Below are 15363 nucleotides of genomic sequence, written 5' to 3'. Positions count from 1 at the left end.
GGCCCCGGGGCGCTCCCCCGCGCCCGTTCCGGGGCGAGCCGGCGGCAGGGCGGGGCCGGGCTGGGGGAGGGGCCGCCGCCCGCCTCGCGCTCAAGGTCACGCGGGAGGCCCCTCCTCCCCGCGGCGCCGGCGGCCTCGGGCGCCCCGCGGGGCGGCGCCTGGCCCTTTAAGGCGTTGGGCGCGCGGGCGGGCGGCGGCGTTTTGTCCGCGGCGGGCCGCCGTGCGCGGGGGCGGGGCCGGGGCGGGGCCCGGGCCGGGGCGGGGCGCGGCGGCCGCGGGGTCAAAGGTGACGCCGCGCACCACGTGGGCGGCCGCCCGACTCCGTCCTTCCCGCAGGAGCCGCGGCGGCGCCAGGGCGCTCGGCTTGGGTTACAGGCGCGGCCCGAGCCAGCGCGGACGGTCCGGCCGGAGGCCAGCCCGAGCCCGAGCCCGGCGGCCCGCCATGGTCATCAAGACGGACGAACTGCCGCCCGCCGCCCCCGCCGAGGGCCCCCGGGAGCCCGGGCCGCAGGGCGGCGGGAAGGCCCGGCCCGGCCCGGCCGGTGAGCGGGGAGGGGGCGCGGGCGGGCGGGGGCGCGGCGCCGGCTCCCCGACACCCCTCGGACCCCCGCCGACCTCGGCCCCGAGCCCCGGCCGAGACCCTCCCCCCGACCTTGGACCCCCGTGACCTCTCCCCCTGGCCCCGCCTGGGCTCCGGCCCCCTCCGCCCCAGACTCATTAAGCGTCCCCTCCCCCCCAGCCCCCCCCAGCCCTCCGGTCTCCCCCCTTCCCCCGACATCCCCTTCCTCCTCATCCTCACTCTGGTCCGGCCCCCCAGCCCCCCCAGCTCCTTCCCCTTCCCCAGACCGCTTGTCTCCCCCTTCCCCCTCCCCCTCCCCCTCCCCTCCTCCCTGGCCTGGGTCCTCCGTCCGCTTCTTCGGACCCCTCTCTGCCTCCCCCAGCCCCCCCCCCCCCGGCCACAGCCCCCCTGTAGCTCGGGGTCCCTCCCAGCCCGGGCCTCTAGTGAGGAGGGGGCTGGGCCCCCGGGCCTGGGACCCTCCCCCCGGAGCGGGGCCTGTTGGGCCCTCCTGCCCCACCCCCTTCCTGAAGGTCACCTTCACCACCCACCTGGACCCTTTCTCCTCCGGGCCACCCAGGGGACGGCGAGTCACCCCCTCCCGCCCTGTGCTGTGCTGTCCCATCGGGGATCCCGCCCCCCAACTTTGCACGTGGTTCCCCTCCCCCCACTGTTAAAGGGACAGGTCTGAGTAAGTGTTGCCCCCTCCCCCTCCCCCCGAGTCCCTGGGCCTTGGGGGGACGGGGCCGAAGGGCCTGCCTCCCCCTGGGCCCGGGCGGCCTTACTCTGCCTTCCTGTCATTTTGGCAGCTGTCATTTGGTAGAGGCCTGTGGCCCGTCCCTGCTCCCTCTCCCGCCCCCCCAGGGTGGGGGTGTGGGGGTGACGGCTCATCCCCGGAGGCCCCTGTCCCCCATGTGTGCGCTGCGCAGATAGGCCCGGCTTGCACATAGGCCCCAAGTGTTAGCCGGAGGAAATGCCGGCGGGCTCCTGGGGCCCTCTCCAGGCCCAGAGACACCCTGCAGGAATCCATCCCCCTGCTTCGAACTGTCCTGGCGCCCCCAGGCCTTTAGGGGTTCACTTGTGACCCAGGCTCCTTCCCTCTTTGGTGCCGGTGTGTTGGGGAATGGGGGGCACCGGGACCTGTGCTTCTATGGTTTGTCATTGCTTGGTGAGCCCAGTGCTGCCCCCCTGAATGCGGGAGTTTCTCATTCCCTTCTCTAAGGAGGTTCGGCCAGGTCTCTGGACTTTCAGTGGATGGTGGGAGGCTGGCCTGTCCTCCAGGCCTCACATCCAGCCTCTTCAGTGACCCTTCTTCCCCCATACTCTCTGTGGAGACTCAGGTGTGACCTTCATGTCCTTATGGGCCTGGGCAGCTTTGAAAGCTTAGGGTGAATTTCTGGAGATGCTTTTTCTGGGTGTCTGGATCGGGAGACCTCAGGGCTTCTTGGTCCAGTTCTCGGACCTTCCTCGTCCAGAGTGTCCCAGAGCTGTGGGGCCAGGCTGGGAGGAGCCTCTTGGGGTCATGCTTTGTTCCCTGTCCTATAGTCTCATCTGTGGCCTGGCCCTGGGAACATGGAGGGGTGGGGGGAGGCAGGAAAGGAGTTTGCATCCCAACTTGATCATTAACCCACCTTATTGCGAAAAATGGGTCATTTCCAGAGCTGCTGTTTTTAAAGCAAAGTTCACCCATGTCAGTTCCCCACCTCCCAACTTTTCTCCCCTCCCCCCTTCCTCTCCTCCCATCCCACAACCCATCCCAGTGGGGCAGGTGTCAGCCAAGCAGGGAGTGGCAGAGGTGGGGCCAACTTTCTCTCACTTTCTCTTGGGTCTCCTCAGTGGCCCACCTCCCCTTTGTGCTACCAGGCCTGGGCCTCCCAGCTCCTTTGAGTTATGACTTGCTGTGGAGTGAACACCCCAAGTCCTGGAGTCTGAGTTGACCACTTGGGTTCAGCCAGTCGTGGGGGCTCCTCACTTTACCCTGGCTTTTGTTGGGCTTGGGAGTGTGCCTTCTGCTTCAGTCCCAGTCCTCCACTTTCTCCTTCCCTTTTTCCCCATCCCAGAAGCTCTACCTGGGCCAGCATTCGCTCTGGTACCTTGCTGCCCACAGGAGTCCAGACTTTGTAGACACCTTTTCGCTTAACATCCTGTTTGAATCCTTGGGACAAGGACAAGGTTGTAGTATTGCTGGTGGTCTCTCCCCATGACAAGATGGGATAAAACAGTGAGATTCCCCAGCAGGGCCTCTAGGCTCCTGGGTTTGAACCCAGGGTCCCAGATTGAGAGATGAGTACTAGCCTAGATTCCTGTTGGGGAGAGAATAAGAGTGATGTCAGCCACCCAGATCCGAGGAGACATTAGAAGGTTTACGTCAAGTTACCCTGGAGGGGGCAGGGAGGATGCTGGAAGATTCAGGCCTGGAATGTGAATGAACACTGGAGAGTTGGAGGAGTTGACTTTGAAGGTCCCTTTTAGCTTAGAATCTCTGCTCCTGCCAAGCTGGGGAAATTCAGAGGTTCAGCCCAAGGACACAGTGAAGTAGTAGAGATCCAGGCCTGGGGTCCCCCGGCTGTCTGCCTTTCTTCCTCTCCATCCAGTGTGCTTTGACTGGGAAGCAGAGTCTAGTCAGATTATAAAGGATAAATCTGAGCCGCAGCCGGAGTGGTTGTGACTTGGTGCTGGTGCAGGGAGTGTCACTGAATCTCTGTGGCTTTCTGCCTGTTCCCTTTTCCTTTGACCCATAGGCTTGAGGCTCTCCAAAAGCCATCCCTTCTGGGGGAGCCAGTGGAGGGGGGACCTCAGTGCTCATCTGCCCAACCCCTCATGCAGAGGGGAAGAAGCTGAGGCTCAACAGAGTGGTGCTGACAGGCCTCTTCTCTCAGACTAGCAGAAGGCTTGAGAGAGCAGGGCAGGTTTTTCAAGTTCTTTCTAATGTGTCCTGTGTTCTTTTCTAAGTGTCTACCCTCCAGGTAATCACCTTGGGGAAAGCCAACTTTTGTTGGGTGATTTGGGAGTTTGGGGGTATGTGGAACAACTGCTTAGGCTCTTGAGGAAGCAAGGAAGCAAACCAAGGGGATCCTCCATCCCAACCTGTTACCCTGACTCCAACAGATTCCAAGTGACCTTCTGACTTCTGGGTTGGAGCAGTAGGATCCTGCCACCAAGAATTTGGTCTGTGTCTGTCTGTCTGTCTGTCTCTGTCTCTCTCTCTCATTCTCTCGCCTCTGCCAGCAGGTCCCCTCACCTTTGCAGTTAGGATCTTCCCATTTGCCTCTCCCTCTTACTTTTCCGTGGGAGGAAAGACCTGGGAGCTGTCTAGTCTCCCCTTCTGTGGACCCCCCCCCCCCCCCCAGGCAGGGGTGTAGCTCTTCACTGGGCAGGTTTGCTTGCTACTATGTTTAAGGGGAAAATGTTGAGGCCTGGCTAGGCCTTGGGAGGGCCCTGGCCTGGGCCCAGATCCAGACTCCAGTAAGAGAAAGGTAGGTAGGCCAGGTGCATGATGATGGGAGTGGGGCAGGCGGGAGCAGGAAAGCGCACGCCCTGCAACTGTGTATGTGTGTGTGTGTGTGTGTGTGTGTGTGTGTCTGCCTGTCTATCTATCTATGTCTGTGTGTGACTGTGTATCTGTTAACTGACCATCCTGGGTCTAATTTTTGTGCCAGGTTTATAACCCTTCCCCACTTTGCCTTAGGGACCCTGTGAGTCTCCACCCCATTCTAGGAAGCTGCCCTTGATCTTGATTTCACAAATGGAGGATGAGATTATGGGAAAATGAGACTCGGTTATTACGAAAATTTCATTTCCCTCCCCTTTGTAGCTTCTGATACATGAGATTTGGACTTTAACAGAGAAGACTACTTTAGGGGTGGACAAAGCTGGAATTCTCCTTTTTCTTCCGACCAGCCTTTATTTCTCTGACCCCCTAGAACCCCTCATCTCCTAAAGAGACCCCCTGGGAATACTTCCCAGGTCAGGATGATGGCCACAGGCCAAGTCCCTTCATGGGTCAAGGCAAGAGGCTGCATTGTCTTCCTTTGCTTGGGGCTGGGGAAGTACAGACAAACAGCATGAAAGGGGAGAAAGTTTTAGGCAAGGAACTCGTCACTAACAAACTACATGACCTTGGGAAAGTGAACTTCCTGGGCCCACTTTGTAAAATGAAGGGTGAAGGTGAAATGACCTCAAACTCTCAATGATTTCAAAACAAAACCAAGAACCCCCCCCCACCAGTAACCTGATTTCTCTCTGTCTAATCCTAACAAGAAAGAAATTGGGGAGGAGAAGGAAAGGGGGGGTGAATTCGTCTTGCCTCCCCTCCCCCAGTGAGAAAAGATTCCTGTGGATTCTTAGTAAGAACACAGGCTTATTTGGCCTTCTGAATCCAGAGGAGAAGGGGCTTGATTAGCCTCTGGGTTATGGCTTGAAGAGGAAGATTTTTCACTCTTTCAGATTTTCCCGATCTGGGCCATCAACACAGTATCAAGCCCTGAGGATTGTCATAGTGCAATTTGGAAGCTGGAGAATATAACTTCTGAGAAAGAGGCTTGAAGGGTGAAAAGTTTGCTCCAGGGACTTCTCTTAGGGTCCGAGTCCAAGAGGCTTGGTCGCAGCTTAGCTTCCCTGGCTTTTTTTCCTCCCTTTCAAGGGACAGAGTGTCCTGGCTTAGTGAGAGAAGGAAAGGCCTTGAATAAGGAAGATATTTTCTTTTTTCAGGGTTAGGGGAAGGCTCTACAATGTTGCCAAAGCCCCTTTATCCTCATTGAAAAATGGGAGGTGAATGAGTGACAGAACAGCCCCCCTCCCCCCAGATTTGTAGATTGTGGATGGAAGCCTGGTGAGGTTTGGATAGTGTCTACCACATTGATCTTGTGAAGGGACTGTCAGACAGATGGCAGCCTGAACTAGGAGCTAGAAGAGACCTTGGAGACCACCAAGTGAGAAAAATCAAAGTGAAGGGGGAGATCAGGCTCTTCAAGGACCTGGGCCCCAGGAGCTTCATGTAGGCCTCCTGAGAAGAGGTTAGAGGAAACCCTGAAGATTTGTAGGCCTCAGCTTCCTTCCTGGACTGATTTTTGCAGCTGGGCCTGTGCCAGCCCAATTGGGCCCTGGAACTGAAGATGAGTACAGGTGTGTGTGTCTGTGTCTGTGTGTCTGTGTCTGTGTCTGTCTTTGTCCTTCCAAATGGGGCCAGGGCCTGGAAGCAGGGGTAGTCTGTTGGTCTATCCTGTACACCAGCACTAGGCTGGCCTGACTGTCCCACTCACCTTGGGGCTGAGGGCTACTCTCCGTTAGCCCCTCTCCTAGTCCGTCCTTCCTTCAGGGCCTTCACATTTTCCCTGCTACCAGCTGGGTTTCTCCTGGGGAAATTGCAGGGAGGAAAGCCTTGACTCCATTCCCCTCCCATTTCAAGAGGGTAGGATTTCTCTCTGGGTGGGAGGGGGCCAACTAGCTCCTTATTGGGGGCTGAGAGACTGGGTCACGAGATCAGGAGTGAGGAGAATTCACATTCTCCTTTCTGAGCCCTGCCTGCCCTCTTGTAAGGGAGGGACACCAGGATTGGGTCCCCTGTGAGAATCCAGAGAGACCCCTCTGGGTAGACAAGCCTAAGAGGAGTTGTGGGGTCTGGGAAAGGCCATTTCCCTTCTCTCTGCCATACCCCAGAAGAGCTTACAAGAGGATCTTGTGCAACTTTCTGGAGGAAGGACATTTTGGTGAGGCCGTCCCCAATGTCCTGGGCTGGGGTCTGTGCCAGCTGCTGTTGGCGGCTGGCAGAGGCTGTTCTATCTGCTCCTGCCAGGGATGAGGAAAGGGCCCCCCTCCTGTCCAAGACGCCTACCAGTGAGAACCCCTTGCCAGGTCCACCTTGTGCTGGGGCCCCTTACCCAGATATTGTTCCCAGTGATAGAGAGAAAAGAGATCCAGACCCCCTTGGAGTGCAGATGGCTAGGGATAGATACCTTCAGGTTTTAAGAGTGGCTTCAGATGCCTGTCCTGTTGCTGTCCTTCCAGCCGACCTTGAGCCGGGGGAGTTAGCCTGTCCTCGGGCTAATGGAGCAGAGCAGGGCCTGGTGAAACCTGAAGCTAGCAGTGTTGGCTTTAAAGAGGGCAGTTGGGCAGGGGCAGCTGGGGAGGTGGGCCTTGCCACCAAAGACCCACTCACACATAGCAGCTGGGATCAGGACCCCCCCAATAAACTAGAGGCAGAGAGCCAGATTTCTCCTGAGCAGGGTGAATGGGGGGCTCCAGAAACAGACTTGGCATGCATCAGGAGGCCCTGTATGCCCCAAGAAGAACCTTCCAGTCCCACAGCTCCAGGGCCCCATGGAGATGAGAGCTCTGAGCTACCAGAGCAGAAGAGGGAGGAAATGCTGCCTCCACCTCCATGGCCACTGCCTGGACAAGGTGGGCTTGAAGGAGATGGGTGCAGACTCTGAAGGGAATCCCTTGTCCTCGGGGGGCAAGGGGGGAATGTACCAGCATCCAGTCACATTCCCTGGTTGTTCTGTAGGGGGCTGGGTGGCCATGTGGATTGAAGGGCACCAGTCCATGCCAGCCTCTGCCCTGTGTGTGGCTGGAACACGTGCTCTCTGTAGGTGAGGGAGGATCAAGTTTCTATCCCTAGCCTACACAGGAAATGTGATGGGGTTGGGGGGGGCACTTCACCTTCATCTCCAGTGAGAGCACAGCTTAGATCCCAAGCCCTGCAAAATGCCCAAAGCTTGGCCCTCTTGGTCTGCCAGGACCCTTTTCCAGGGTCTGTGGATATTTGTGTGTGTGTGTGTGTGTGTGTGTGTGTGTGGTGTATGTGTTCTTGAGCGGGTGTGTCGCTGATCTTCTCTAGCCTGGCCTCCTTCATTTCCTGGGTGGGGAATCTGAGGTCCAGCAGACCCTGGGGGCGTCCGGGGGCGTCCGGGGGCCTCTTGTATTTTCCTGTGGTTTCACTGGCAGATGTTCTTTTGCATCCTTATTGTTGTCCAAGTTCTGAAATCTGTTCTAAATGAGCCAGAGGGTCTGCTTCAGAGATGGCCCAGAGATGGGTAGCAGAGCTGGCACTGTGGACCCATTGCCCTTCCTACTGTCCTGAGCTGATGTACCCGGGCCTCTGCCATGCCAGGCTCCTCTTTCCTGCTTCCCTTAGCCTTGGGGAAAGGAGCCAGGCTTCAGCCTCAGGCTGGACAAAGAATCATGTCTTGCCCTGATCCCTGGGTGGTTTCTTTGGCTTTCCACATTCAGGAAGTTAGCTAGGCTGCAGGTAATGCCTGCCATCTTTGAGGAGGGCTGCTGGCTGCTCCTCCCAGACCTTGGTTTTGGCATCTGGGCCTGCAGACTCTCTGCTTCTGTTCCATGAGGGGATTCCCATGGTGTAAAGCTGATTAATGAGTCAGATGCTGCCGAGCTCCACCCTCTCATCACTCAGCATCTCAGAAGAGATGCAGAAACACTACCAAGCCTTCTCCCCCCCCCCCCCCCATGGGGCCTTTTGTATTCTGTTGTCTGTCTCCCTGTGTTGGGGAGGGGCAGTGACAAGGGCTTGGTGGTGTTTCAGTGTCTCTTCTCTCATCTCCACCCTCCAAGAATTGAGTCTCTTGTGCCTTGCTCCTGCCCATGTTCACCTAGCAGACTCTCTTGCTGCCTTTGGCTCTGTTTGCCTCGGTTGCTTCATTTTGTCTCTTCAACTTTGGTAGGGAGTGGCTAGGGCAAAGATGGCTTCACTCTGCTATATGCTTGCTGGCAGCCCAGAGGAGTGAAAATGTTTGCTTCTGGATTGAGGCCCTGGAACTATAACACAAGGATGAGAAAGAACAGGGACCAGTCCCCTCCTCTTTCTCAGGCTTCCCTGGAGGCCCCTGGGAAGCATGATGCTTCAAGGATCAGAGTTAGAAGAGGATCCCCCCCCCCCCCCACTGGACAGGCCAGCTCTCACTGTTCATGCTCCCCAGTGGAGCTGGGCTGAACATCCTGGACCACACCTCCCCCAACTGGGGGAGGCAGGAGCAGATGGATGCCACTTTCTGGGCATTTCTTGTCTCAGAAATGTGCTGTGGGGGGCTTCATCTTCAGGGACGTTCTTCAAGCACAAGCCCCAAACCCTTCAGGGACAGAAGGCTCAATTGATAGAACAAGCCCCAGCCTTGACTAGGAGGGGGCTTGCCAAGCAGTGCATGGAGCCCAGGAAACAGCAGGAACAGATGGCCAGGTTTGAGGGACCAGACAGGACGGCGCCTCTTTGGTCCTATGGAGGCAGGACCACCTAAGCATTAGACCCTGTTCTGGTTCAGTCTTTCCTTTGAAGCAAAGGCAGTGTGGTGGGCCAGAGTTGATGTTTTATCCTTCATTCTTTTTTTGTTTGTTTTTGTAAGGTAATGGGGTTAAGTGACTTGCCCAAGGTCACACAGCCAGTATGTATCAAGTGTCTGAGGCTGGATTCCTGCTCTCTCCTAGATGCCCCTGGTGGCCAGAGGGGAAGAGCCTTGCCTGAGCCTGTAGGTTACTTGAGGGCAGGGCCTGGAGCGTTGCCGTGGCAACCAGGCCACCTCATCCCAGCCCTTCCTTAGGCCTGTTGCTTTCATTTGGAATGTCAGTTCTGGTACTGTCGTCTCTGAATCCAACTGAGGAAAAAGGGGACTGTGGGACAGTTCCCTAGGAGTGTTTGGAGGATCATGTGAAGCCTTCACACCTCCTTAACCATGGGCAGGGGTGGGAGGCACAGCCAGATTCTGTTCCCCTCCCCGTAAATGGCTCCTGTGGTCCCCTGTTCAGAGGACTGTTCCCTTGCACCTTTTGGGAGTGAAAGGTGTAGGCCTGGAGCAACAGAGGCCTGGCCTGGGGCCATGGAGGTGCTCCTGGCATGATTGCAGAATTAGGGAACCCTTGACCCTGGTTGCCCTGGTAGCTGCCCCTCTCTGATCTGTGCCTCTTCCTCAATCCCAGAGCTCCCGACAGTCATGCTGCTGAATGGGGACTGTCTGGACAAGAAGAGTGAGGAGCCAAAGGAGAATGGGCACGGAGAGGCTGAGCCCAGCGACGAGGCCAGCGGGCAGGAGGTCATTGTCATCCAGGACACTGGCTTCACTGTCAAGATCTCGGTCCCAGGGATCGAGACGTTTTCATTGCAGGTGAGAAGGAACTTGAGGAGAGGGTACTGGAGGAAGGAGGGAAAATGAGACCAGGGAACTTGACATAAAGGATCAGCACCTGGTACCTGTGCTTCAGCCTCCCCCTCTGTTAAATGAGGGTCTGGATTCCTTTGAGCCACAGAGCTAGGGGTCCCACAGTCCTACTTCAGACTTGATTGTTTTTTTATCTTTATTCTGTGATTGTGGGAAAAGCTATTGGAGCATAGATCCTCAGTTTCCTCAGTTTTTAAATACTAATTCTTGTACATACTGTATAGTAAATATTGGAGAAACTTTTTTTCCAGTTTTCTTTATTCACATTTTTCTTTTTTATATACTTTAATTTATCTCTTATCTCCCCCTTCCCCACCTCCCTAGCCCTATGCCTTATCCAGGAGAAAAGGAAGTAAGATTAAGTCAAATCAACTTTGCTTTTAGTTTTGTCTGACAGGTGTATTTAACATTTGGGGGAGATCTCAGATAACAGTTGGAAAACAGATTTAGGAAGTGCATGTGTCAGAATCCTGAGATATACATTTTCAATGTAGAATTTTAAAATTTTTATTTAAGGCAATTAAGGGGTTAAATGACTTGCCCAAGGTCATACAGCTAGGTAATTGTTAAGCATCTGAGGCTAGTTTTGAACTCAGGTCCTCCTGACACCAGGTCCAGTGCTCTATCCACTGCACCACCTATATTCCCCCTCAATACAGAACTTGAAGAAAGTTTTTTAAATTTTAAATCCCTACATAAATGAATTTTCAGTGGACATGGGGCCTTGAGTGGCCTGGCCACTCAAGTGGACATCCAGTACTTGCTTTCCTTGTCTTGCCATTTTTTATGCTCCCAGAATCTCAGCATACCAGAGCCAAAAGGGGATTTAATGCATGCTTCTTGTTAGAAGGGACAAAAAGAGTAAGACTGAGACTCAGTCCCACTGCCCCTACCCCTTAGGGCAGCCTTGGGCCTCTGGGGCTGGAGGGGCACAGAGGGCAAAGAAATGAGGCCACAGCAATGGAGGAGAGAAGGACAGACCGCAGGCCCTCCCTTAGAGATGGTAGAGTAGGCTCTGAGCTGCCAAGAGCCCCAGAGATCTAGGGGTGTGACCTTGGGGCTCAGCCACCATGTGTGAAAGGCGGGGGTGAACTAGAAAGTTTCTGGGATGCCTTTGTTCCAGTTCTTAACTTTTTAAAGTTCTTATGTAAGCTTATTTGGGGCAGGGGGAAAGGAAGCCATGTCCCTGCCCCTCTGTGTCCTCCCAATGTTGTTCTTGTGTCAGGGTACCCTGGTCATCTTCTCCCCTTCCCTATCACTTGAGCTCTGGCCCTCTTCTGGGGAGGCAAGGTGACCAAGGCCACCTTTGGAGTTGTTGCTTGGAGTGCCTTGGGCCCTGGCCTCTCCCTTTGGAGTTCCCCAACCTGCCTGTCCCTGCAGAGCTGCCTGCATTCTGGGCTCTGCTCCAGAAAATTGCTTAGCTCCTGGCAGCTGGAGGGGAGGGATTTGGCTGCTCTGGGGGAGGGGGAACACCCCAGACAGATGATCAAATTCTCTTCCTTCTCTCCCTTGGATCTTTGACCTCCCCCCTTTTGAGTACAGGCTAAAGGAGCATCCTTGTGGGCTTCTGGGAAGAAGGAGGAGGAGGGCAAGCCTCTCTGGAAGCAGGAAGACCAGTCTTCAGATCTCCTTTGGGAATCCAGTTTAGATTTCTTTCCAGTCCTTCTTAGTTACCTTACTTCCTTTTATTCTGTTTCATGTATTATTCCTACCTCCACACACCCCTCCTCCCCTCTCCATTCTAGAGAAGCCAAGCTGTACAGAGAAGGGATAGAGTTAGAGGAGAGCAGTTTGGTGTGGGGGAAGGAACCCCTACTGTGCCATTAACTGACTGAGTAATCTTGAGGAAATTCTCAGAGCTCTGCTTCCTTAACTGTAAAATGTACATCTGATCGTGGAATTGTGTTGACCATGTCCATGTGCATTCATATAAAACATTTCCATATTAGCCACGTTGCCAAAGAGAACCCAGACTAAAAAGAAAAACCAAAGTTTTAAAAAGTATGCTTCAAACTGCATTCAGTCTCCATCAGTTCTTTCTCTGGAGGTAGAGAGCATTTTTTTCTCTTAAGTTTTTCAGAATTTTCTTGAATCATTATATTCACAATAGCTAAGCTATTCACAGCTGATCATACAATATTGCAGTTAATGTATAATGTTCTTCTGGTTCTATTCAGCTTTCTTTGTATCAGTTCGTATAAATCTTCCCAAGTTTTTTTCTGGAACCATCCTGTTCACCATTTCTAATAGCACAATAGTATCCCTTACATTCTTATGTCACAATTCAGCAATTCCCCAATTGATGGACATTCCCTCAATTTCCAGTTCTTTGCCACCATTAGAAAGAGCTGCTATAAGTATTTTTGCACAAGTATATCCTCCCCCCCCTCCTTTTTCTTTTTTCTTTTTTTTTTTTTTGGTTTAATCTCTAGGGACTACATACTAGAAGTAGGCTACATCAGTAGTGATATTGCTAGGTTGTCAAAGGGATGTGCAGTTTTATAGTCTTTTGAACACAGTTCTCCAAAATGGTTGTATTCACAACTTTGCCAACTATTAGTGTTCCAATTTTTCCACCTTCCTACCAAATTTGTCATTTTCCTTTTCTATTATAATAGCCAGTCTGATAGGTATTAAGGTGATATCTCAGAGATGTTTTCATTTTCATTTCTCTGTTCAGTAGTGATTTAGAGCATTTTTTTCCTTATAACTTTAAATAGCTTTGATTTCTTCTGAAAACTGCTTGTTCATATCCTTTGACTATCATTTAGGGAATGACTTAATCTTACAGATTTGACTTGATTCTCTTTATATTTTAGAGAAACTTAGTCTCTCAGAGAGACTTGCTGTAAATTTTTTTCCTTTATTTTTTTTTGGCAAGGCAGTGGGGTTAAGTGACTTTCCCAAGGTCACACAGCTAAGTAATTATTAAGTTTCTTGAGGCCAGATTTGAACTCAGGTACTCCTGACTCCAGGTCTGGTGCTCTATCCACTGCACCACCTAGCTGCCCCTATAAAAAATTTTTTTTTTTTTTTTTTGCAGTTTCCTTCTAATTTTCTTATTCTGGCTTTATTGGTTTTGTTTATGCAAGAAAATTTTAATTTAATGTAATTAAAATTATTTGTAAACTAATATTTGATAAAAGTAAGCCACTACTATTTTTTTGTCCTACATATGTGCACATATATTCCCATTTAATCGAATTGTTGACTTCTTGGAACAGAATAGATGCTCAGTAACTGTTTGCATGTTGACATTTGCCCTCTGGGGGTTGGAAAGGCATAGATTATGGAAGCCAGACCCAAACACAGATTGTAGTTTTTCCCCCCTGTAGGTCCTCAAACTGGGAGCTTTCTTGATCCATGCTCCCTCCCCACCCCTGCCAAAGGAAGGCTCTTGATCCTAAGTTAGGGTTGGGGATGACTCCTCAGGCTGTGGGGGAGCTGGAACAGCTCTCATGCTCAGGGTGGGTTTTTTGTACAGGTGTCTCCCCAAGAAATGGTCCAAGAGATCCACCAGGTCCTGATGGATCGGGAGGACACTTGCCACCGCACATGCTTCTCTTTGCAACTGGATGGCAATGTGCTTGACAACTTCTCAGAGCTCCGGACCATCGAGGGACTAGAGGAAGGCTCCATGCTGCGAGTGGTGGAAGGTCAGTGATTCTTTCCTCCTGAGAAGAGAAAAGGGCTGATTTTCAAACATGTGGATTCTTGAAGGCCAAAGGGTGGTGAGGGTTGGGGGGGTATGAATATTGATACTTTCATGATCAAACCAAGATACCCCAAAGATCAGAACCCACTGAAACCAAGGTAAAGAATAATGTAAACATCTCTAAGTCGGTTCAAAAAATGATGTATATATCCTCCCAAGTGGGGCTGTTCTGGCTCAAGAACAGCACATGAGAAAGGTCTGGGGCTCTGTAGGAGGCAGCAACTAACTGGGGGTACCTAGTGAGGGTCAACTGTTGCAGAGTGGCCTCAAAGGAGCTGATTGTGGAGAGAAAACCCTTCTGTGAATTGTTCTTTGTCACTCTCTTTGCTGGGGTCTAGGCTTATAGATTTAGAAATAGAAATTGGGGAAAGTAAGGTTTTCTTCAAGCCTTCCCTGGAATTAGTCCTTGCCTTTACCTCTAGGGCTAGTATTTTCTCTCCTCTTTTCTTCTGTTCCTATTCCTAAAAATTAGTTTTCCTTTCTGAGGATTGGGGGTCAGAACTTGACCAGACTTTCCCACATTTGGTCAGAGTGCTGGTAAATTCTTGAGAATTCTTTTAAGTTCTGATCAGGTAGTCCTCAGTTCAAGTCCTGGCTGGCATGCTGCTCACTAGCTGGCTGCATCACCTGAGCTTCCCAGGCCTAGCTTTCATCCTGTCAGGCTTTGCCTCCTCTTTGCTGGATACTCATCTCCCTGACCTGTGGCCACATCTGGCCTTCGGCTTCAGAATGTTGGCTGACTCTTGCTGTCAGTGGAGAATCAGGGGGCATTGAATTGATTTGTTTCCCACCATAACTTTCTGTTGGGTAAACCGAGAGTTGCTCTCTGGTCCTAACCTATGCGTGTTGATTCCAAAGCTTGCTGGCTTCACTAGCTCAGCTAAAGCTTTTCTTGTCATACACCAGTCATGTCTCCAATCCCTGTGTGTAGATAGATGACCTAGCTTCCTGTTTCTCTTGGAGTGTAGGGACCATTGGGTGGCAGCTCCCTTCCCTCTTATCATCCACCCCTTACCCCTTAAGATTCCTTATTTTGTTTAGGTTCTTTGAATCTTGGAACACATATTTCTGTTCCCTGCTAGGACTATTCTCCTGTGTCTGGACTAGAACTCCTTCCTCCCTGCCTCTCCCTGCCATCTTCCCCCAAAGTTCCACTCCTCTCTTTGACATCTTCAACCTCCATTTCGTCATTGATTCCTTCCCATCCCTTTGCTGCATTACAATCTTCACACCCATCGGTCCTTGGACCCCATCTTAGCTGTCTTCCATCCATAGCCTCTCCTCCATGGCTATGCTTCTTGCAAAATTGTATCTTCAATCTCTTTCTGGTCTCTTTGCATTCATTCATTTTGCCCACTACTTTACAAGCAGATGGGACTGCTGGCTGACGTGCCCCCAATCTGTCCAGGAAGCATTTATGAGCCTCCTACTATGTGCTAGCCCAGGATGAACATACCCAGGTTAAAAAAAGAACAACTAGCTCTGACCTTAAGAACTTTCCGGAATTCTTCATTTTCATCTCTGCCCCACCCCAGAACTTTCTGGTGCCCTCCCCAGGTGCTATCTACTCTCCTTCCTCCAGTTACCCTAAACTCACTTCTCTGTGTGCACTCCTAGTAGAAGGAAGCTTCCTTTTTAAGTTTTGGGGAAATCCTTCCTAAACATTTGTGCCCAATGTGAATCTTTAACCTTTGCCATCTGATTGCTGCCCAGCCACATAGTCTGATGGTTCCCCTCTTTCCTTGAATTGGCTGCACTCATTCTCAAATAGACCCTGGCATTGGGATCACAGGACCGGGGTTCAGATGCTGATTCTGTCTCTTCTACATGTGGGACCTTGGGCAAGTCAATTGCTCTCTCATGGCCTTAGTTTCCTCATCTGTAAGATAGAGGTTTGGACTAGCTGACCCCAGAGGCCCCACGCA

General features: G+C 52.5%; 1 protein-coding gene across 4 annotated transcripts in view; it reads left to right on the top strand.

Annotated features, from left to right (window-relative positions):
* Positions 1-297: 297 nt before the first annotated feature.
* The window catches only part of CLUH (clustered mitochondria homolog), a 29103-nt gene continuing 14037 nt past the window's right edge, over positions 298-15363 (top strand). For 2 of the 4 annotated variants that reach the window (XM_074189216.1, XM_074189215.1), the window contains exons 1-3: positions 5741-6955; positions 9485-9669; positions 13208-13379. In XM_074189216.1, the coding sequence (XP_074045317.1) occupies positions 6280-6955; positions 9485-9669; positions 13208-13379 (1033 nt within the window). In that variant the 5' untranslated portion in view covers positions 5741-6279. Of the gene's footprint in view, positions 543-5740; positions 6956-9484; positions 9670-13207; positions 13380-15363 lie in introns of those variants that run through there. The other 2 variants (XM_074189217.1, XM_074189218.1) reach the window with 2 other exon arrangements.

The sequence above is a fragment of the Macrotis lagotis genome, chromosome 5, assembly GCF_037893015.1.
Source record: "Macrotis lagotis isolate mMagLag1 chromosome 5, bilby.v1.9.chrom.fasta, whole genome shotgun sequence".
In the NCBI taxonomy this organism is placed as follows: Eukaryota; Metazoa; Chordata; class Mammalia; order Peramelemorphia; family Peramelidae; genus Macrotis; species Macrotis lagotis.
Note: the sequence above shows the minus strand (reverse complement) of the source record. Positions and strands in the feature narration are given on the sequence as shown.